Source organism: Alternaria arborescens (genome assembly GCF_004154835.1).
Source record: "Alternaria arborescens strain FERA 675 chromosome Unknown contig_17, whole genome shotgun sequence".
NCBI lineage: Eukaryota > Fungi > Ascomycota > Dothideomycetes > Pleosporales > Pleosporaceae > Alternaria > Alternaria arborescens.
The window spans coordinates 272,635-293,360 of record NW_021167872.1 but is presented as its reverse complement, the minus strand read 5'-3'; the positions used below and the strand labels follow the sequence as shown (position 1 = coordinate 293,360).

The window sequence follows — 20,726 nt, the reverse complement described above, 5'->3', positions numbered from 1 at the left end:
GATTTTGAACTTTACGATCTCTTGCAGTGCCTACCGTGGCGACAAGCGATATGTTGAGGCGTGACGTCAGACCAACGTACTTAAACAAACAACACCTACGCAAAGTTCACCCCGCGAACACGTCTCCAAACCATATCACACCAAACCCACACTTTCAGATTCTCAGAATGGCATCCCAAGCACCAGCGATATACAAAAACATCATAATCTCTGGCGGGGCCCGAGGGATTGGTCGAGCATTGACTCGGATGATGCTCGAAGCTGGCCACCACGCCTACATCTTCGACATCGATGAAGAGGAGCTCGAGCATACGACCAAGGTTCATCTCAAACAGTACTACGCCGACGGGAGGCTTGGTTCGGCGATCTGCGACCTTCGCAATGTCGACGACATTCGTGCCAAAGTCAAAGAGGCGGCCAAGTTCTTTAATGATCGTATTGATGTCCTAATCAACAACGGCGGTATCGCAAGTCCACAGTGGAGGGATGGCAAGACTATGGAGGACCTCTCGACCATCGATGAGTGGAAAGCGTACATCGACACCAATCTTACTGGCCCTTTCGCCATGTCTCAAGCTTGCATTCCGTACATGAAGGCACGAGCATCTGATTTCGAGCATGGTGCGCATATCCAGAACGCGAACAATTCCAGTCCTGCAGGTCCATGCATCATTCACATTGGCTCCTTCCGTGCACACCAGTCGGATCCAAACCAGGAGGGGTATGCTTCAAGCAAAGCGGGTCAACTTGGGTTGATGCACTCAATGGCAATCAGCCTAGGCAGTCTCGGTATTCGAGTCAATCTCATCGCACCCGGACGCATCAAGGTTGCACATGAGAGCAAAGAAGGTGACGAGAACGGTGCGGACTGGGCAGGTCAGATCAGTGAGAAGGATGTGTCTGATCACCCGACAAACAGAGCTGGAAGGCCGAAGGACATTGCCGACGCTGCACTGTATCTCATCGAGGCAGGTTTCGTTACAGGACAGGACATCACTGTCGACGGAGGAGCACTACGGAAGAAGAATGCCTAAGTGCGTCACAAAGTCAGTGTTCGAAGGGATCTATAGATCCAACATGAAAACCAAGGGATGATACGCAGTCGCATAATTGATACGAGATACCCAACGAGAGTAATGTCTTTTTCAAGATGGAGTGATGAATGACAAGAACAAAAGTGACGCGGAACCGGTCCGCTCGATCTAGCTCGCACGGGCCTCAGTTCGCCTAAAAATCATTGACGCATTGCGATAGAGTGACGCGCATCGCTTCGACTCATTGCGTACGCTCTTTGTTCCGACAAGCTGTACATAGTTACTTCTCGTGTCTGTCGTTCTATTCGTCAAGTTGGCTTCCAAACTGAGCGCCACGAAGCGTGCTACGACCATTACGACTAATGTCCGGTTCTTTGCATCGCGCCCACGTTGCGTTCGCCTTGTAGCGCATACGAACTACGCTGCTTTTACGCTCCACTCAAGACGTGCCCCTGTACCGAAACGATCCTGCCTTCTCTTCCGAACCTTTGCGACTAGCACTCCGCACTATTCAGCCCTCGATGCCTTGACGGATCTTGCAATTGCACACCAAGAGAAGATCAAGGCCCATGATCCAGCAAGACCAAGGATTCGCACTCGTTTGATATACTGCGATCGAGAACAGGCCCAAGAGGACCGCTACGGAACGAAAGATCATATCCGAGCTCGATCCGTACCAATTTCATGCCAACCCGCGCAGCAATCGATCCCCGAACCACCCGAACTCGAAAGTATACAGACAAAAGCTTCCACGGGTAATAGTAAGGCCACCTGGAGCAGAAACATGTCGTGCAGCATCGAAATCGTCACAACGCCTACGGCTGACACGCCAGGCACAACGCTGGTGCTGCGAACGGCGACCAAGCACTATGTTTTCGGCAATCTGGCAGAGGGTACTCAACGGGCAATGGTACAGCAGGGCACACGTCTGCTGAAGGCCCAGGATTTCTTCTTGACGGGGAGGGCAGAGTGGAAAAATATGGGCGGGTTGATTGGCATGATGCTCACATTGGCTGACTCAAGTACGAGCTCTTATACCACAGCCATGGAATCGTTTCGTCAGGCTCAGGAGCGGGGAAAGAAAGGCGAAGCGCCACCAAAACCGCACTTTGACATATACGGACCGCCGAACCTAAAGCATACACTAGCAACATGCCGGAGATTTATCTTCAGAAAGGGCATACCGATCAATGCTACCGAATATGTGAAGCAGTCGCCTGAGAAGAACGAGGATGGTGTCATAGTCCCGACCTGGGAGGACGCAAGTATCAAAGTGTGGGCCATGTCAGTATCGCCGAGCGGTTCTGAACCTGATAAACAAGCGGAAGCTGAACTGGAAAAGCGGCAAAAGCACTTCGACACACACTTGAACACGTTTGACGAATTTCAGGCTCCTGAGAATGAGAGTCCAGAAGACCGCGAAGCAAGATACGGCAAAATACGGACGGCGACCATCAAGTACATGTTTGACTCAAATTGGAGGATGGACACACTTGTAGAACGACATATCTCCGAGGTAGAAATGCCTGCAGCCATATTCGTCCGTAACCCCAACACACACGGATACGAGCCCTACCAAGGTCCAAAGCCGGGCGGCCCAGATCCTCTTCCTGATATCACCGTCTGGACCCGGACGCCGTGGCCTGGCGCTACCATTCTGGCTCTTCCACCAACTAGGCCAGCGCCAGAATGTGTATCGTATATTGTGCGGTCGCTTCCATTTCGTGGTCAATTCGATGTCGCACGTGCGAAAGCGCTAGGTGTTAAACCGGGGCCTGATTTCGGAAAGCTGACCAATGGCCAGTCAGTACAGAATGCGAATGGAGAGACCATAACCCCAGAACAGGTTGTCGGAGCTGACAGGCCTGGTCAAGGTGTTGCCATCCTGGACATTCCCTCAGTTGCGTACGTTGAAAGCATCCTGCAGCGAGAAGAACTTAGCTCTCCAGAAGTGATGACTGGCATTGGAGCTATCGTTTGGATGCTGGGTCCAGGCGTCGCGGGCCATCCGACTCTTGTTGAGTTTATGAATAAGATGGACGGTGTGGAACACGTAATATCGTCTCTGGATACTGCGCCAAATCGTATTGCGAATGACTCAGTAGCGGCACAGGCTACACGTCTTGGACAGATCGACCCAACAAGGTACTCTACGCCCGTGTTCGACAACACTTCTCTACCACAAAATAGTCTGTATAGGACTGGCACGTCAGCAGTATCGCTGTTGTCCAAAGGAGCCATCGCCGCTGACCGAGGCATGTCCTTTACACTCATGCCGAAGTTTGTCTTGAAGAAGGACACTGCCTCCAAGCTCTTCGTTCCTAATGAGATACAAAATGAGACCCCACCAGAAGTCCTGGAGTTGGCTAAACAGGCCCAGGCAACTGTGCATAGCAACCGCGCAGACATGCTTATGTGGAAACAGCTATTGGCACGTCCTGACACTGAGGTTACGACTCTCGGAACAGGTTCTGCTTTGCCGTCTAAGTACCGTAACGTGTCTGCCACTTTAGTACGGGTTCCTGGTATTGGCAACTATCTCCTTGATTGTGGAGAGAACACACTTGGTCAACTGTCAAGAGTCTTTCCCTACGAAGAGCTCATTGATATCATCAAGAACCTGCGGATAATCTGGATCAGTCACCTACACGCCGATCACCATCTGGGTACAGCGGCGGTAATCCGTGCATGGTACCAAGTAGTACACAATGCCGTTCCCAACTCCGAGTCCCTCGATACTTCCGCGAGCGACATAGACACTAGCGCATACGGTCTTTCTGTAATATCACACAGTGGGATGCTACAGTGGCTCAGCGAGTACTCTGCAATCGAAGACTTCGGATACAGCCGGATCCTCCCTCTTCAAATCACCGCCAATGAACCACGGAAGAGCTCGACATTATCCATAGTAAACTCGTTCGGAAAAGATGTGTCTGAGAACCCGATCGTGCAAAGAGAGGACTATGAGCGACTGTTTGGGTTCCAAGATATACAAGCAGCTAAGGTAGCACATTGTAACGGAGCCATGGCTGTTTCAATGACTTTCCCGAGCTCGCCATCAGATCCCAAAGACGTAAAGCCACTTAAAGTCAGCTATTCGGGTGACTGCAGACCGAGCTACCACTTCTCCAAGATTGGAACTGACACAACTGTCCTCATTCACGAAGCAACTTTCGATGATGAGCTCCAAGGTGACGCAAAGGCGAAGAAACATTCCACCACGTCCGAGGCATTGGGTATCGGCGCGCAGATGAATGCTAAGGCCGTGGTGCTCACGCATTTCAGCCAGCGATACCAAAAAATTCCCGTCTTACAGACCGTCACCGACGGTGAGGAAGAGGACCCTCTGCTCAACCCCAAAGAAGTCGCCGAAGACGTTCCCATGGAAGACGAAGAAGCCGAAGTCGACCCCACTATCGAAAATGCAGACAATATGGACACTCACCCCACTATTCCATCTGCCACAGCACCAGCTCCAGGCCCTGCGAAACCGATCCCTTCGCTCACCCATGAAACCTCGTCTTCGCTCCGCGAAAATGCGCGTGTCATCAAAGTACGCAACAAGGACATGAAGGTCGCCATCGCATTTGACTACATGCGCGTCAAAATTGGTGAAATCTGCGAGCTGGAAAAATTCAACGATGCACTGAATGAGTTACTTGTCAAGGATGAGGACGCGGACGGCGCACTGGAGGGAGTTACAAAGGGCGCGAATGGCAACGGGAAGAGAGCGAGTGAGGACGATGGCGAGGGCAAGGAGGGTAAGGGAAAGAAAAAGCAGAAGAAACAGAAAGAGAAGAGCAAGCGGAACAACTGAGTTGCGCTGGAAGTGATATTCATGAGTCACGGTATTGATGTAATATATATGTAGAAATCATGGCGTCTGATGTGTGTCTAGAACGGCTCGAAGAAATTTTCTCATGATGCCTTGCACGATCTGTGTATAGAGCTTGTCGACACTGACTCCAATGCAACGCCGACATTGGCAAACTCCGTAACACACCGGGTATCATGCGCAGTGTTCCCGAAACAAAAGAGAATGTTTGGCGATGCAAAGTATCCGACCATGCAAATCTGAACAAGCAACCTCTCGCCCTAAGATTTTCGGAGAAGGAAAGCGGCATGCCGGATATTTTGTAGACTACTGTCCGAGGATAGTGAGCGCGTAGTGGGTACAAGGCTGCACGTAGACTTGATCGAAGCTGTGTGAGCGTTATGACGACTCGCACCTAGCCGCTTGCTTCAGCCGCTATCTTGTCCGTCCCAGTTACCATCGGTACTTCCTAGGAGCATCTTGAAAATGTTGCCAGTAGAGGGCTCTGTATCAACAATGTCTCTAGGAACATCGTAGTACTTCATCTTATCGTTGTCGAGAATATCCAGGCGCTGTTTCCCAACCTCATCATCTCCAAATCGGATGAACTGGATACCGACATGTTCCAGTCTACCAGTCCCCGATAGACGATTGACTAGGCCAGTAATGTGATCCTGAACCGTAGAAAGACATTCCTGACCCTGCGACCACACACCGTCCGTGAGGATGTAAATGTTGACTGAAGGCTTCTCCTCTGCTCGCAAATACCACGATCCTCGTTTGTTCGTCGGGGTCTGATAGTAGTTCGGGAGAATTTTGTTGAGTGCTATACCCATCTGACACTGACCACCAGGTTTTACTCTCTCAAAATTTCTTATGAGTCCATTACGGTTTTTCTCACGGCCATCGTGCTCACAACTATTAGCAAATCGTAATTCAATACCGTCCGGGTCCATAAGTTTGACGAGATACGCAAGAGCTTCAAAGACCTTCTTGACCTCTTTCCAGTGTTGCTGCATGGATGCGGAATCATCGATTAGGAAGATCTAATGTTGCTCAATCAGCGAGATAGTCAAAAGCCACTCATTGGTATTGAAGTACCTGATCTCTCCCATGTAGTCTTTTCAACCATTCTTGACCTTGTAGAGGAGGCGTTCTCGAGTCCGCCTTCTTTCTGCGTATATAATCAAGAGCTTCATTAACAGAAGCTACAGGAAGATCTGTCCGGCCGATAGGTGCGCTAGAGTGTGGGAGTGGGCTGTTAATACCAGATATTCGAGTCTGTTGCGGCCCATGTGCAGCATCATAAGCCGCCAAGTGAGGACTTGGTCTCGATATCTCTTCGTCTTCTTCAGTACTCAAGACGCCGGAAAGTGGACGAGCGCGAGGGTTTGTACTGATCGTTGCACGTCTGTCTAGAGGACGGTGCATTGGATGCCCTGGCGACTCGTAAGGCAGTCGTATGGAAGGCGTGCCGATAGTCACACCCAATCCCGCTGGATGTTCTGGAGGCATTTGGACGGGCATAGAGTGTCGCGTATAGGTGGTGGCTGTTGGTGGTGTCTCTAATTGTACAGCTCGTGTGAGGTCTTCGTACACTCTTAGCGCATCTGGTCTTCTTGAAGGGTCTTGGACCATCATTCCACCAACTATACGGATGACATGGCTAACAATGTTATCAATATTTGCCCGGCGCGAATCGTAGGCTTTCCTATGCATGAAATCTACAACATCGAGAACTTTTGTAGAATCATGGAAGCAGCCACTGTAACCTGTTTCTGCAAGGGATGGGATACTGTCAGTCGCCTCCACTCGCCGTTTGTGGTACTCAATCAGCCCCTTTTGACCGAATACAGACCATACTGCAGCTTCACTGATTACGCAAGCTAAGGCCCAGATGTCTTTGGGTGGGTATGCTTGCTTGATGCTTTGTTGCCTGAACATGTCATCCTCCCCACGGAAATATTCGGGCGCACCTTGAGGATGAGTTAGAATAGAGCGAAGCCGGGTCACGATGACAACATACTATACATCTTCGTGCCGTGCACATCGCGAAGCTGTATCTCCTCGGGGTCGTTCGCTAGCACAAACCCAGTAAGACCCAGATCGATTAGTTTGTAGGAGACATCGAACGGGCTGTCTTTGTTCATCTCTGACACAAGAATGTTGTCCGGTTTGATGTCATTGTGTAACCTTTAGAACTCAGTCAGCTTGTGCCGAGAATAAGCAGAGTTTAGAAGTTCACACCCACCCCACTCTGAACGAACGATGGTTGCGTGGATCAGGAAGACAGTGTATAGATGATATTGGCTTTATCAGCTGTGTGAAGTTTGTCCAGAACTTCAGTATCTCGTTCGCTGACGTCGGTGCCTCGGTACGTTTGAAGAATTCCGTGAGGGTGCCGCCGCTAACATACTCACGCAATATGTAACAGTTGTCACCCTGTATCCACGAGCCATAAAAGCGTGCCATGTTTTGCATCGCATCCAGACCACTTGGGTGGCTCAGTAGTATCCTGTAAGCCTCTACCTCATTGTTATGTAACTTTGTATTGTTCGATGGACACGATTTCAGGATGAAGACGTTGGTAGGGGGATTATGCGGTTCATCCTGATCGCACAGCAGTCAGCAGCATGCTACACAAGTGTGGACTTATGCGCGCTCAGAAATTTGACCTACCGGGAAAAGGTAGTTGTACTCCTCAAATAACTCGACCCTGAGGATAGTCGAGTCCGGACCCTCTTGCAGCACTTCCTTCCTCTTGAAGGGTACGACCTCGTCCTCGTGTAGCCTCGTATCGTTCAACCAGCCATGCACGAGCCGTTTCGCGCAGAATTTCCACTGCGCCTCGTGAAACTCGTCAAATATACGCCTGCAAACTTCCGGCCATTCGCCGCGGCTATGAAAAGGCAGTCTTGCATCTGCCAGCTCATCGTGTTGAACGAAATTCGTTATGTAGGGACCCCGATCTATCGAAAGAAGGATGGAAAATACGACCAAGTATCTTTCCCGGACTGTGTGTTCATGGTTGGACGAACTAGCGACGTATAACAGGAGCTTTCGCACTCTGTCTTTAGTAAGGTAGGCGTGAAGCGCGCGTACTGACACGATGGATTGGGTGCCTGTTGGTGAAGATTCAGCTATGGCGAACAGCTTGCAACTCTCTACGTGCTCAAGGAAATCAGAGAGTTCGCAACTGGTGCCGGGCGCCATAGTGATCGTTAGAGATGGCGCGCATCAGGTAGTCGCGGTCGGTATCAGTCGCACCAGGTACAAGAGCGGATCAGAAGGAGGAGCAGCACGAACGAAGCTTGAAACGTAAGCTGGAATCAAGGTTGAAGATTTCGCAAGTGCGTGCTGCGAGGCTGAACTTAAGGCCCCAGAAGCTGCTTTACGGTCGTTCGCTAAGCAATGCGATCAAGACGGGAACCCCATTGCCCCGCCAAAAGCTTCAAGCCACAATCTACCGGACCTGCATCACCGTGGCATCGTCCTCGTTGAGGATGCCACTATCCAGTTGGAACCATACAGTATTTCCTGCAGGAGATGCGACGAAAGACAATGGAAAGCATTAGAAATAACAGACCGACGGAACCAGGAAGGACGACAAACAGTCGGACTGTTCAGCCTGCACGATTATGAACGCAAATCTGACACGATGAGTGTATGTTGACGAGTGCAAACAAATATGTGCTGGCAATGAGCAGTGATGGATATTCGGAGGATTAGACGGCAGGAATGATCTTCTTTGTGGGTGCGACGTTGGCTTTAGTTCAAACGGGTTGACACAGCGTGGACCCGCCAAGACGCACCGGTCCACTGCTGACCATGGCCTGTGATTCAGGTTTGACACGCTTTCAGCTTCTAGTGGCTATCACAATGATCTTTGTCCCTGGACGCTCGACTGGATGGCTATACTGAATTGCGTCGACCGTCAAATCAAGTCTTGTCTATCTAGTCATGCCAGGCTACAGAAGTTACTTTGTGGTACGCAATAGCATGGACATTTGATTCGAACGATACATGGGTTGAAATAACCTTTGCAATCTATACGTCTGGAATGGTAGGACATGTCGCCCTTTGTAAAACAGTCTTGGCCGATTCAACGGTTGGACAACCCAGGATATCAAGCCTCACCAGCTACTTCGGACCGATCGTTCTGTCTAGTTTCCCTTCTAGCCAAGTAATAGATGACGTACCATGCGACGAAGGTCATTGCTGTCGCAGGCAGGGCAACCTTCAAATATAGCTTCAGACCCTGTATTTGTAGTTCTTGTTCGCCATTTTGGAATTTGAGGATGTCGGTGCTCATGAAAGTCTGCTTAGGATCAGTAGATGTACAGACCCAAAGCACTTTACCGATCACTTACAGCGATGAAGGTTGCTGGAAGGAAGAAAAGAGTTACAGTGGTGATCACTCTCATTGAAACTGTCTCTTGCTTCGTCTTCATGGCAAGGTCTTGCATCTTCAGAGTCATTGTCTCCATGCGAGCTGCGCATTCTCGAGACTCTTTTGCGTAGAATTCACTCGCTTTAGAGCTTCGATGTTGCAATATACCGCTTACCTGTGCGACGTTGTATTAGTACATATCTATGCTAGGTATAGTGTTGTCTTTCTTGCTGCTCGTTTTGTTGGAAAGTGCTTGGTGGCTGCATTACTGATGATAGCTGCGGCCTTTCTTATCGATTTCATAGGTCTAGCCTGGATATTTACCAGACATTTCCCATATTAAGGATAGAATTCGAGAGTATGTTACTTACCAAAGACTTTCGGTTGGCCAAGAGGTGCAATAGTGTCTCCGTCCGCGACTGCAGCATGCGTAGATCTTTTTTGACCCCAGTTACGGCTTTAGAAAAGTGATGAAGGCTGGCTCTGCAGTCGTCACGAATTTCTTGAGGAAATTCTCCATGCTTTGTGAGTTCGTCATACTGCAGCCTCAGCTGCTCAAGAACATCTGTGTTCAACTTCAAAACAAGCATAGCTTCTTGTGCCTTCTCTTCAATGTGTTGTATGTCTTGAAGATTTCTAAAGGTGAATATATCAGGTGTCTTATCCAAATCACTGGCGGAAAAAGACGGTGGTAGCTCTGGAGGCGATAACCTTTCAGAAGATGGTAACAACCGCTTTTCATCTCCGGAGACCGGGCTGTCGTTGGTCGTGTCAAGGCGCCACGGCTGTTTCAGTGCACTGCGAAAATCATTTATAGCTGACTTCCATTGCCTTGCCTTTGGAGGAGAGTTCATTGTTGGGACCGATGTCCACAAGTTGTCATTAACATTGCCCATCAGCGATCGTGTACAGGGATGTGGACTTGATTGCATAGTATTTGATCGATTCGGGGATCGTTTTGTCCAAACTGGTGGCAGTGTGAAAGATCGCGATGGAGGGCTTGTTGGAGACATCTGTGACAAGCTGCGAAATGGTCCCATGCTGAGGCGTGGACTTGTGACATCTGATAAAGGAGGCGATGACAGTGGTGTCGGAGTTTTCTCAACCTGAAATGCCAATACCCCTCTTGTTAATGTCTGCAATTGATCTTCCAGATCGTTGATATACCATCGCCAATTCTCGCCGGACCAGTTGCATAGCAAAAGATGCGTATCAAGGGATGCTGCAAACGCATCGCTGCGAGGATTGAGAGAGTTACCACCATATGTTTGTCTTTCTGACGCTTCAGTCAAACGATTCTTGATATTCTTGTTTCCTTTGACGATGATCCAGGACGTTCGCCCGTTCTCTACGTCGAATGTATGATATACAGCACACTGGCGAATGGACCACGGTAACTTTGACTGACTTTGCGATGGTTCCACTGATCTTAGGTTGTAACAGAAGCGAATGTATCTTCCCGAACGATCTAGTTCGGACAGTACGCAAGCTCTGTCATACGAAGCCAACAGCGATTCGTCTCTCAGCCCACTGAAATGGAAGTCTTGTGCGTGTTCCCTTAGTCCGAAGGGAAAGACGAAGTCTAGAAACGAAGGAGGCACCTGGTAGAACGTACAAAGAAAGCTGAACATGTCATGCGTGATCCGCAGCGGTGCGCGGCTTTGGCCTGCTGTTAAGAATCTATCGTCATCAGCTGAGTCTCAAAGGATAGTAACGTTCGCTAACATGAACCGGCACCTTGGATCAACAGTCTCAGGCTTCATTGGTTGTTTAAAGCCTAGAATGAGTTCCAATTCACGCTGATCCTTGATGCATGCCGAGCTATAGCCTTGTGCATGGTTAGAAGATCAGATCGCAGCTGGCAATAGGCTGCTTACGATGGTCTGCTTCATGGTAATCGAGAAAATCAACTCCCACTCTGGTGTCTTGGACGTCTCGGAAGAGGTCTTTGGATTGGTTTCTGATTCGATCAAGGTATCCTGCTGTGCTGTGTGTGAGGGCGCTGCGCTGTGTAAGATTCGTCGGGTATTCCCTGAACCCTTCACAGGATAGAACGAATTTATCCATTGCGACTACTAAAACCAATTGATAAAGTATGGAAAGTTCGTTCCCGAGGGAAATGGGTAAACCAGGCTATATAACATCACTGGAGATGATCACAGCCCCGAGTCCCGAGTCCGGTGTGCTGCCCTAGACGAATGTAACCAAATCCTGCTAAGCCCTGCGCACGAGCATGTCTAACATATAGCCCCACGCTCTCTTCGTCAACACTTTTCATCAGTCATCTTCCCATCGCCGTCTCTTAAGAGCAGCTCGCTGATCCTGAAAGCACGTTAGGGCATGTATTAACACTAATATCAGAAATTCGCCCATACAGAGGTTAGCGAGCTGGGAATCCAGAATTTGTATTCCCCATTGACGACCTGCAAGCCTTGCTCAGCCTACGCCATTTGAAACTTCTGGAAATCATACTTGGATGAAGAAATTATACGACCCATACAATTCAGTCAGGTACGCTTGCAAGTCTGCCTGGTTGAGGCGATACTCCGGAAATGTATCCCACACGTAAGACATCGAGTGCTATGTATCAAGGAGGCAAAAGGGCAGTATCGAGGCGTGATTGAATCCGGGGTTGATGGACAGTAACATCAAACCGGTGAAGAACGTTGCAGTTCCAAGGCAGTCTGAGACCTTTGTCCTTCGCATATCCACGGCTAACAGATATACACCAGACTGGTATGTCCTGCTTCGTGCGGCTCTGCTTGACTGGTATCATCAACAGTCCTTCAAATCCGGATCGTAAGGCTGTCTAGTTCGTTCGGATCTAATCAACGAATGATACGATCTAGGCTTAATTGCTTGATGCAAGCCGTAATGAATGCACCTGTAATGGAGGGTCATGAGATGACATGTAGCAAGCTACTACTGGTCAGTCTGTGATTCCGGTGAATATCAATAGCTGCGCGATTCAGCCATCATCCTCTAGTGTGTGTGCCCGATTGGTGAGGCTCGCTCTGAGCAGCATGAGGGCGGGGTCAGCGCCATGTGGTGATCTCAGCAGATGCCGGGGCAGACTTTGAACTCGATTCTGCCTACTTATACATGATTACATGCATAGGTGGCACATTATCTCGTCCAAGCACTTCCTGAATGCAGTACATAGAGTCTACTTTCCGCAAATTACTGCCTCGAGTACAGGCTTCGTATCGTAGGGTTTCTGACCGAAAAGCAGCAACGACGAGGTTGGTATCGAAATGTCTTTCGCACACCAGATTTCGATTCAGAACTAGGTCGATGGGATCATGGAAGGACAGTGATGTGGAGATGTTGGTTGTTGCAGCCATGTGTGCGGAGTGTGTCCGCTATGACGGAGCTACCCAGGTACCCCGCTAAGAGTCACTGCCCCACCAAAATTTTGATACAGTCTAAAGTCTTTGGCTTGTGAACGACGCACATATTGTCAGTCATTTTGGTATCGCTCAAGAAACAAGACCTGCTCAAGGTCATACTCAGCAAGCCCGTCGCAATGTCGAAGCCAAAAGACTTGCGCACACTTATTGATCTCACCAAAACCACGCAAGCACTCCTCACGCACTTCCAATCCTCTCTCGCGCCCAGTAAAGACATCACTTCAAAGTCCGATGCCTCGGCGACTGAGATAGCAAATCCTCTTGATGTCATCAAAGCGTCGACAACACTCCTAAAATCGCATACAACCACGCTGTCGCTCCTCCTCATAAACCCACCTCTCACTCCCTCGGCCATCATAGCGAAGATTGGCGATGTGAGCTCAGGCCCGCTAAACAGCTTGGTGGCTGCCGCCTCATACGTACCACAAGAGGGTCAGAAGGGTGACATCGGGAACATAATGCGCACGGAAGTCAAGTCGCAGGTGAGGAGGTTACTGGGGACATGGGGAGAGGTTCTTGTCATAATTTTGAAGATGGCAGAGAAGAGGCAAGATATGCAGGGCAAAGATAAAGGTCCGACTGAGAGCGAGAAACAAGAAGTCTTATCTTCCACTGGTGTGTTATGGGATGCATGCGACGCGCTGATAAAGTTGTGCACAGACGGTGTTGTCGGACTGGTGGTCAAGAAGGCGCAGGAATTACGAGCAGTTCTGCTGGATGCGATCGAAGAGCTGAAAGAATGGGGGGAGGACGTTGAAGATGACGACGATGGAGCAGAAGGCAGTGACGATGAAGACGAGATCTTCGGCGCTTCGAACAAGATTGGCAAGGATGACAAGGAGTTAAAGCAACTTCTAGACACCAGTGTCAAGAAGCTGAAGATGGTAGGTATGCTATACCAAGCACTGGTCAAGAGGAGGTTAAAGACATATCCTGCGTCATCCATACTCGAACCAACTGCAGCCCCGGACGGTACCACCTCGACACCCTGCAAAAGGCTCGATGAACTTATGAACACCCTCAAGACGATACCCGAGACGGTCGACGACATTGCAGGTGCATTCTATGATCTGGACGAAGATGAGGCGAAACAAACACTTGATAAATGTTGTGGTGAGGCTAAGAGCGCGATTGAGCTGGTCAAACAGAGTTGGAATGGTGAAGATGATGAGTTCACAATATGGTCTGGCAAGTGGATTAGTGCATTGGAAGCTGCCTGAACAGCATACGAAACCAATTGGCATCACAATGCTTTGACGCAAGGTATTTAGGATACGACAATTCAAACGAACAAGACGGTATCTGTGCGGTCCAACAACGTATAAGCGACCGCTGAATTACAAAATCTTAATTTACCAAGACGCGCCATCTCGATATTTCATTCTCCCCCCCAAAGCCAAAATCTCTCTACAATCCGAAAACAGCGGCCATACCCATGGCGACAACACCGTAGCTGGCAAGCTTGCCTGCGGCAGCGTTCTCGGTCTGCTCAGCGGCCTGGGAGCCAGTGGGGGAACCAGAGCCGCTCATGGTGCGGCTTCCGCTAACCTGGCTGGTGGATGCAGAACCGGTGGCGGCAGCGGAGCCGGAGGATGCTGCTGCGGTAGGAATGTCGGAGAGGGTTACACCGGCGGCACCGCAGAGGGAAGAGACGGCGGGTGCAAGGCCTAGGATACGATTAGGTATGGACATGGGATGGATGCAAATAGAGGTATCAACGTACTGGAAATCTCAGCCGGTTGGCATCGCTCGGGCGCGCAAGTGAGGAGAGAGTTCTCAATGGCGGAACGACCGCTGGTGCACTGGCACTTGGTGTCTGTGACGCCGCAGTTGGAGCCAGGGAGAGCGGCGACGAAGCAGGGAATCTATTAACTATTGTGTTAGTTATACGTCTCGAATAAAGATGCACTGCAGTCGGCTCAAAAGATGTGGAGCTATCTCGTTGCGATTACCGAAATCGCATCGGATCAACAATGAATGTGGAGAAGGTAACATACAGCGCACTGCGGGATACCGCTCAAATCCTGAGCGCCAACGAAGGCAAGCGAAGCCGCAACGGCAAGAACGGTGGCCTGGAAACGCATCTTGATTATGTGGTATAAGTGGCTGTAGGGACTGCGGCAAAGGTAATATGGAGTATAGGTGAGATGTTCGAAGAGACGGATGGATGAACAGGGTTGAGCGAGAAACGATGGGGAGAGAGGGACCTATGTACTAGTAAGAAGGGTAACAGATGTCTCAACTTAGCCTGGTCACCAATGGCTAGGTGCAAGCTTACTCCATAGGACAAGACTCGTGGAGATTAATATTGGAGTACCCGATGATCGTCTCAGGGATTGCCGCGATCCACCCTTACAGGCTCGGTTGACCATTTCCCCTCCCTTCTTCTCGACGTTCCTTGATCTGCACAATGCGTTTACGTTAGCTACACCATTTAGATGCGTGTATTCTGTCGAGTTACGAGGGCCGGACTGCGACCATGAGCCTCGCATAGGTGCGTGATATGCCTCGGATGAAGAGTTAGGTTGCAGTTAGAGTTTGGGATGGCGCCGAGCTTGCGGTCCTTTAGCGTTGGTCAGGCGGCGTGGTGGCACAGCAGTGGAGAAGGGTGGAGGAATCGCGTCCTTGCTTTTATCTGCGTCAACGCAACGGTGCGATTCTTACTCGCCAGACCAATCAGCTTCCTTGCGGAGTTGTATCATTTATGTTTTGGCAGGCATGCTGCTGAGGCTCCAGGCTTTGTTGTAGTGAATGTGGGGGGATAGTGTACCTGATGAAGGCACGCTGCGTTTCTGGTAGTTGTCTATTTCTCACGTATCCTGCCTGTTCTTGTTTGCTTTTGCTGCATGACGACTGCTTCGGGCAGCCTGCGTTCGCTGGTGCGGCACCAGACGCCGACCCTGCGTTAGGAAGAAGTATGTCGTCTTGGCATGCGGATGGGAAAGGTACCGTCGACGGTTCGAACGGGTTAGTGGCGTAGCGCATCGCTATAGAGTGGGCTGCACATGCACAATATTCATCGGAAACAGCTTATCCATTTGTAGTGGCACTTTGCGCTCTGACGAAATCGTGTTCAAGCCACAAAGGATGAAGAGATCTTTTTGCGCAAGATTGGGATCCACTATCTAGGCAAAAAATGCCGATGGGTAAATGGGGAGTCCTAATTGAGTTCGGCAAGGGACAGCCACGCGCGAAGGATCCAAGGATGCAGGTACGCGATAAGCGGCATGCAGACTTAGATCACGATCCCTACCCATATCCCTTTTCTCCTCACACCGATCCTAATCTCTTCGTCGTGGTTGCGGAATCTAAATTCCAGTCTCCTTTCCTTCAAGCTTCTTCACGATATCGATAGAACCACTCTACCTCGTCTCGAGCCTATCGTTCGTGAGTCGCTTTCTGGAGCGACGATCCAACGTTCTCGATTTCGCGCACGTCCCCCAGTGCGGCACCTGAAACACAAAGCCTGTGAGTCGCTCGTCCTTGCAGATCAATAGTATCATGTCTCATATTGCTTTTGCGTAGCAATGGAATCATGCTTTCAGCTTTTCCAAATGTGATGGTGTCTGCGCCGTTGGTGATGCGTGATGACGGCAGCGATGAAACCGGGAAGGCGGCACGGTAAATGGATCAGACCAAACACTGAACGCGGGGGTTTCAGCATCATTGTGGCCGTTGAATACTTTCCCACAGTCTGCGCTGGGTTGAGACAAAGTAGGCAATGATGCAATTTGTCTCCAGTCGTTCTGATCAATAGACTTGAGACTAGAAAAGTTCTGCTCATGAGACGGATGTTGTGCGGTGTAATAGTTGCATTCAACACCATATTGGCTGACGCAAGTCCGGCAGCAGATGCTGAACCGGAAACCTAGCGAGCCCGTGAAAGGGCTGTAGTGACTAGCAGTACATTTCGACTCCGATAAACATGCAATCCTCCCGAACCCGACTCTACTGAATGTACTCAAATTTGTTTCAATGCGATTGCCAACCTCCAAAAACACCGTGTCCAGCCCGGTGAGGGTTGTAATCTAGCCAGAACCCTATCGTTGATCGTTAAAAGAGATCTTTGCAAAGAGAAGTCGCAGGACGGAAGGTATATTGCTGAGCCGGAAGCCAAAAAAATGAAAAGAAATTAAGGAAAGAAAATAGCCGTGGTCTCAGACACGGCGAACCTATGGACTGAAGGCAAACAGACAGAGAAAAGATTTTGCAAATGTGCCAAAAAATCGAAAAAGGTTCGCTTTTGATCGCAAATATTGAAATGTCGACAGAACTGTCAGATGTCAAACTCATGAAGTGGCCATCTAAAACATGCCTCCTTCCATAGACTGTTGGCTACCAGCAGGGCCGTTTGTAGGACGTGGAGGCGAGTTGTTGCGCATAGTGAACCCGTTCTGAGGCATAGCTGGGGATGGTCCAAACTGGCTCTGGGCGTTTCCACGTAGACTTCTGCCTTCGCTTGACGCCTTACGCAACCTGCCTTTTGGTTGCTGAGACTGGTTCATCAGTCCGTCAGACGAGTTTGTGCGGAGGGGCTCGCCGTAAGGGGCTCGCGGTGCCTCCATACCAGGCTGTACGGCAGGATCGTAAGGTGATGGTCCTGTTGGGCTTTGATTCTCAGTGCGACCGAATCCGAAACGTCTTCTCATAGGGTTGATTGGCGGAACGGGTGGTGCGTCATTCTCCATACCATTCTTCAGAGAAGCACCAGCTGGAAGGTTGATTGTGTCAATGGAAGATGTTGTGGAGAGAAACACAGGCTCTGAAATCTCAGACTTCGCGATTGACTTCTTCCGTAGAACTCCAGTCTTAGTCAACGGCTGCACAGTACTTGGGTTGAAAGCAGTTGTGCTGGGAGTGGTGGGGTTCGAAACGGGAGGAGTATGGTTGGCGGAGAACGGAGGTACTGGAGAGGTTGGGTGCGAGAAGGCGTTGGCGCTGCCATTGTTGAAGCCACCTGGGGACGGCCGTGGAGAAATTGGTATTCCCGGAGAGAACTTGCCTTGTGGAGGAGGGAGGCGAGAATTCTGACTTGATCCATTGTTGGTTTGGATGGGGTGAAGATGCTTCGATTCGAAGTAATTTGCTGCAGCAGTTTTACTGTTGCTACGCGATCGCATACGACCCTGAGAATCCAGTGACGGCCTTTCGGCAGGAAGTGGGGGTGTGGGATGAGCAACGTAACCAGGAAGTGATGGCATTGTATTAGGAGGATACGCGCCACGGGATCCCTCGGTCATCGCCTGATCCAGATCGTCACGGTATTGATCAGGGCGAGGGCGGCTTCGAGAGCGGCCTGATGATGTTCCTGAGCTTGAGCGCTCTCGTGTTGAACTTCTGGTCGATGCTTGTGGAGACCTGCCTGTTGGGCGACCAGTCCGGCTGCTTTCTGTTGCTGATCGCTGTCGATGTTCCAACTCTCGTTGTGCGTCCTGCTCACTTTGCTGCAGTACTCGAGACTGCTTTGGTCGCAGTGGAGGCACATCACCTTGAAGGCCAACGAGCGAGGTGCTGCTAACATTCGCTGAAGTTCCCCCAAGAGCAAGCTTCCTCACCGATTTGTTTGAAACATCGACTGTGGCGAATGATTCCCGGCTCGACTTTGCACGGAGCATGTTCAAAGCAGTCTTCAATCCGCCAGAGGGTCCGCCTGGTGCTGGGCTTGTTGACCGGCCTTCAGCCCTTGCGCGAAGGTTCTCTTGTATCAAGCGCTGCCTCTGAGCGAGATCCCGTTGAAAAGCCTCGTGATCAGCCTCTGTCTCATTGCTGGCAATTCGTTCGTGGGTCCTTCGTGGAGTAAGGTCCCAAGGAGCCGCAGGATTTGGTTCGGTAGCACTCATGACAAGAGGCGTCGCATCCTGTCCGTTGATCGAACCGTCTGAGTTCATCTTGCCACTCTCGTCGCGGTACGGGTTGTCAATGTCATCCAAGTCCCATGGGTTGGAATGGCTGTAGGTCGATGGTGCAGGTGTGACTGATTCGGATCCTGGCTGGCGGCGTTGGAGGCCAAACTCTTGCGTATGGATGGCAAGTCCCATCGGTGGGCTCATCATTGGTGGGCCTGGTTCTCCGTAGTTTGAAGACACATTGCTCATGTTACGGAGGTGCTGCCGTATCATCCCACTGAGTCCGCCGTTGTCAGGACCTAATGTTGGGGAGTCAACCTCCGTACCGTCCACCTTGACCGTCTCATCAGGACGAGGAGACGCTTCTTGGGTCAGCGCAGGGCTGTACGACGCAGGACCTGTCCGAGATACTTCTTCCTCAGATGTTGTTCGAGAGCGGAGAGCAGGATGCTCAAATATTGAAGGTGCAGGTCCAGTCGCTACAGGAAGGTTGTCAAATCGGCGGGTGGGCTCCATCGGATGAGGAACCGTCAGTTTCTGGGCCTCGTCCTCTGCATCACTGGAATCGGGCGAGCTGAAGAAAGTTGCCTTGTTGCTATCTGAGCGCTGATGTGGGACTTCTGGAAGACGCTGTGTTGGTGGTGAGCTCGGTGTTGCTGGGCCTGTGGTTCTCATTTGGCTTGCGGCAGCTTGGAACCTGGAGAATGCTGACGGTGCTTGACTAGGCTCAACAGTCGACTCAGAGCTCGACCGCTCCCTTGCGTCACTTTCAGCTCGCTTGCGCCTCTGCTGTTCTGCACGCTCTCTCAAGGTAGGCTTGCGCGGCGGGGACTTTTCAACTTTATTAGTCGGTGTGCTGCGTCCTTCGCGGTCCTGTTGCATATGGCGCAGGCGCTCTGCGTACTGCTCTTCGCTAAAAGCTGCCTTGGGTTTATTGAAAGTTCCCATGGCCGTGGCTTTGCCTCGGTCATTGGGCTGAAGCGCTGCATTGAGAGTGTGTGCCTCCTCACTGTCGCTGATGACGGGACTTGCCAGAGCCGGCGATTGTGGACGAGCGAGGACGGGACTCGACGCACCAGACGAGTTGTTCCTGCTCACGCCCGGGTATTGGAGCGAATTGGGGCTATCTGAGCGGAAGCCTGGTCCTCTAGCGAAGCGATCGCTGAGATTGGTGGCAGACCGTGCTTGCGCTATGGAAATTGGTGGTGTTGATCGACCGGTTGGCGCACGTGCCCGTTGTATGGAATTGAGACGGTTCATGGCCGAGGACTGTTGCTCTTGAATTTGCTGATCCAGCCCTTGATCGTAGAGTCTCCGTTTCGTCGTCGATTTACTGAGATCGGGGGATGTCATAGGGGCACCTGCGGGCGGAAAGGCAGGAGAGGATGCTGTTACGGAGTTGGTACCTTGTGATGCTATTGATGTCGCAGCCGTGGACGTACGCGTGTTCACTGTGCCTGAGTTGGTGGATGATGAAGTCTCTCTCTTACGACTGAGCTCCGTAGGGCTAGATGGCTCAGAATGCTGACCCTCGTTTTCCTCCGCTTGTTGCCTCAGCCTTTCCTTTTCTTCTTGTCGAAGTCGTTGGTATGCTGACATGTTGACGTCGTCGTCGTATAGTGTCCGTCCAGTACCCTTAGCGTTACTGTTAGAGATCATGTAGATCTTCTGCCTTCCTCCAAACAAGACGTTGCCCTCGCCAGGTCTAGCTCTGCTCATCATGCTACCGGAGCCATCGTCGTCTCTGCTGCTGTCGAAAGAATTGGTTCGCTCGTTTGCAAAGGGCGGGCGAATAGAGCCATTGAGGGAGGAGACTTCGGCGATATCGGAGAGACCACCGGGGACGAAACCAAACTCGTGGAGGCGTGATTGGCGTTTCGGTTGTAGTACACTGTCGTCGCTGGCCTTGCCGATCTTGGAGTCTGGGTCGTCTTGCTCCTTCAACATGCTGAAGCGGGTAGATAGGCCAGGCATGATTAGACTTGTCCGGAAGTCGTCTGCCTTGGGAAGCGCGGCACTGAGATCGAACTCTGGTTTGGGCTCCTCCTGACCCTTCTTGCCCTTCTTTGTCTTCTTTGCAGCGGCCACATCCTCACTGCCATCCTTCTTCCTGTTCAGCCAACGATTCATGATGCCCTGGTAGTTATTAGCAAAAAGATTCGAACGCGCCATTGCATCTGGAGAAGGCAAGAGGCAACGGCGGGCGCCTTGGCAGTGTAGACGAGAGGAGGT

General features: G+C 50.8%; 7 protein-coding genes across 7 annotated transcripts; 3 read left to right on the top strand and 4 right to left on the bottom strand.

Moving 5' to 3' along the window:
* Positions 1–167: 167 nt before the first annotated feature.
* Positions 168–1,034, top strand: AA0111_g7523 (hypothetical protein; the record flags this gene model as incomplete). Its single annotated transcript, XM_028653869.1, has 1 exon — positions 168–1,034. The coding sequence occupies one exon, from the start codon at positions 168–170 to the stop codon at positions 1,032–1,034; it is 867 nt and encodes a 288-aa protein (XP_028504775.1).
* A 784-nt stretch (positions 1,035–1,818) lies between these two features.
* AA0111_g7522 (hypothetical protein) lies at positions 1,819–4,851 on the top strand (the record flags this gene model as incomplete). The annotated part of the gene is made up of 1 exon (XM_028653868.1): positions 1,819–4,851. The coding sequence occupies one exon, from the start codon at positions 1,819–1,821 to the stop codon at positions 4,849–4,851; it is 3,033 nt and encodes a 1,010-aa protein (XP_028504774.1).
* Positions 4,852–5,276: 425 nt separating this feature from the next.
* Positions 5,277–8,061, bottom strand: AA0111_g7521 (hypothetical protein; the record flags this gene model as incomplete). Its single annotated transcript, XM_028653867.1, has 5 exons — positions 5,277–5,894; positions 5,950–6,824; positions 6,875–7,041; positions 7,100–7,458; positions 7,528–8,061. The coding sequence occupies 5 exons, from the start codon at positions 8,059–8,061 to the stop codon at positions 5,277–5,279; spliced, it is 2,553 nt and encodes an 850-aa protein (XP_028504773.1).
* A 913-nt stretch (positions 8,062–8,974) lies between these two features.
* AA0111_g7520 (hypothetical protein) lies at positions 8,975–10,092 on the bottom strand (the record flags this gene model as incomplete). Its single annotated transcript, XM_028653866.1, has 3 exons — positions 8,975–9,166; positions 9,219–9,413; positions 9,610–10,092. The coding sequence occupies 3 exons, from the start codon at positions 10,090–10,092 to the stop codon at positions 8,975–8,977; spliced, it is 870 nt and encodes a 289-aa protein (XP_028504772.1).
* Positions 10,093–12,764: 2,672 nt separating this feature from the next.
* On the top strand, positions 12,765–13,868 carry AA0111_g7519 (hypothetical protein; the record flags this gene model as incomplete). Its single annotated transcript, XM_028653864.1, has 1 exon — positions 12,765–13,868. One exon carries the CDS (start codon positions 12,765–12,767, stop codon positions 13,866–13,868), a length of 1,104 nt encoding a protein of 367 aa, XP_028504891.1.
* A 187-nt stretch (positions 13,869–14,055) lies between these two features.
* Positions 14,056–14,732, bottom strand: AA0111_g7518 (hypothetical protein; the record flags this gene model as incomplete). The annotated part of the gene is made up of 3 exons (XM_028653863.1): positions 14,056–14,315; positions 14,372–14,513; positions 14,646–14,732. The coding sequence occupies 3 exons, from the start codon at positions 14,730–14,732 to the stop codon at positions 14,056–14,058; spliced, it is 489 nt and encodes a 162-aa protein (XP_028504892.1).
* A 2,220-nt stretch (positions 14,733–16,952) lies between these two features.
* Positions 16,953–20,624, bottom strand: AA0111_g7517 (hypothetical protein; the record flags this gene model as incomplete). The annotated part of the gene is made up of 1 exon (XM_028653862.1): positions 16,953–20,624. The coding sequence occupies one exon, from the start codon at positions 20,622–20,624 to the stop codon at positions 16,953–16,955; it is 3,672 nt and encodes a 1,223-aa protein (XP_028504893.1).
* Positions 20,625–20,726: the final 102 nt, after the last annotated feature.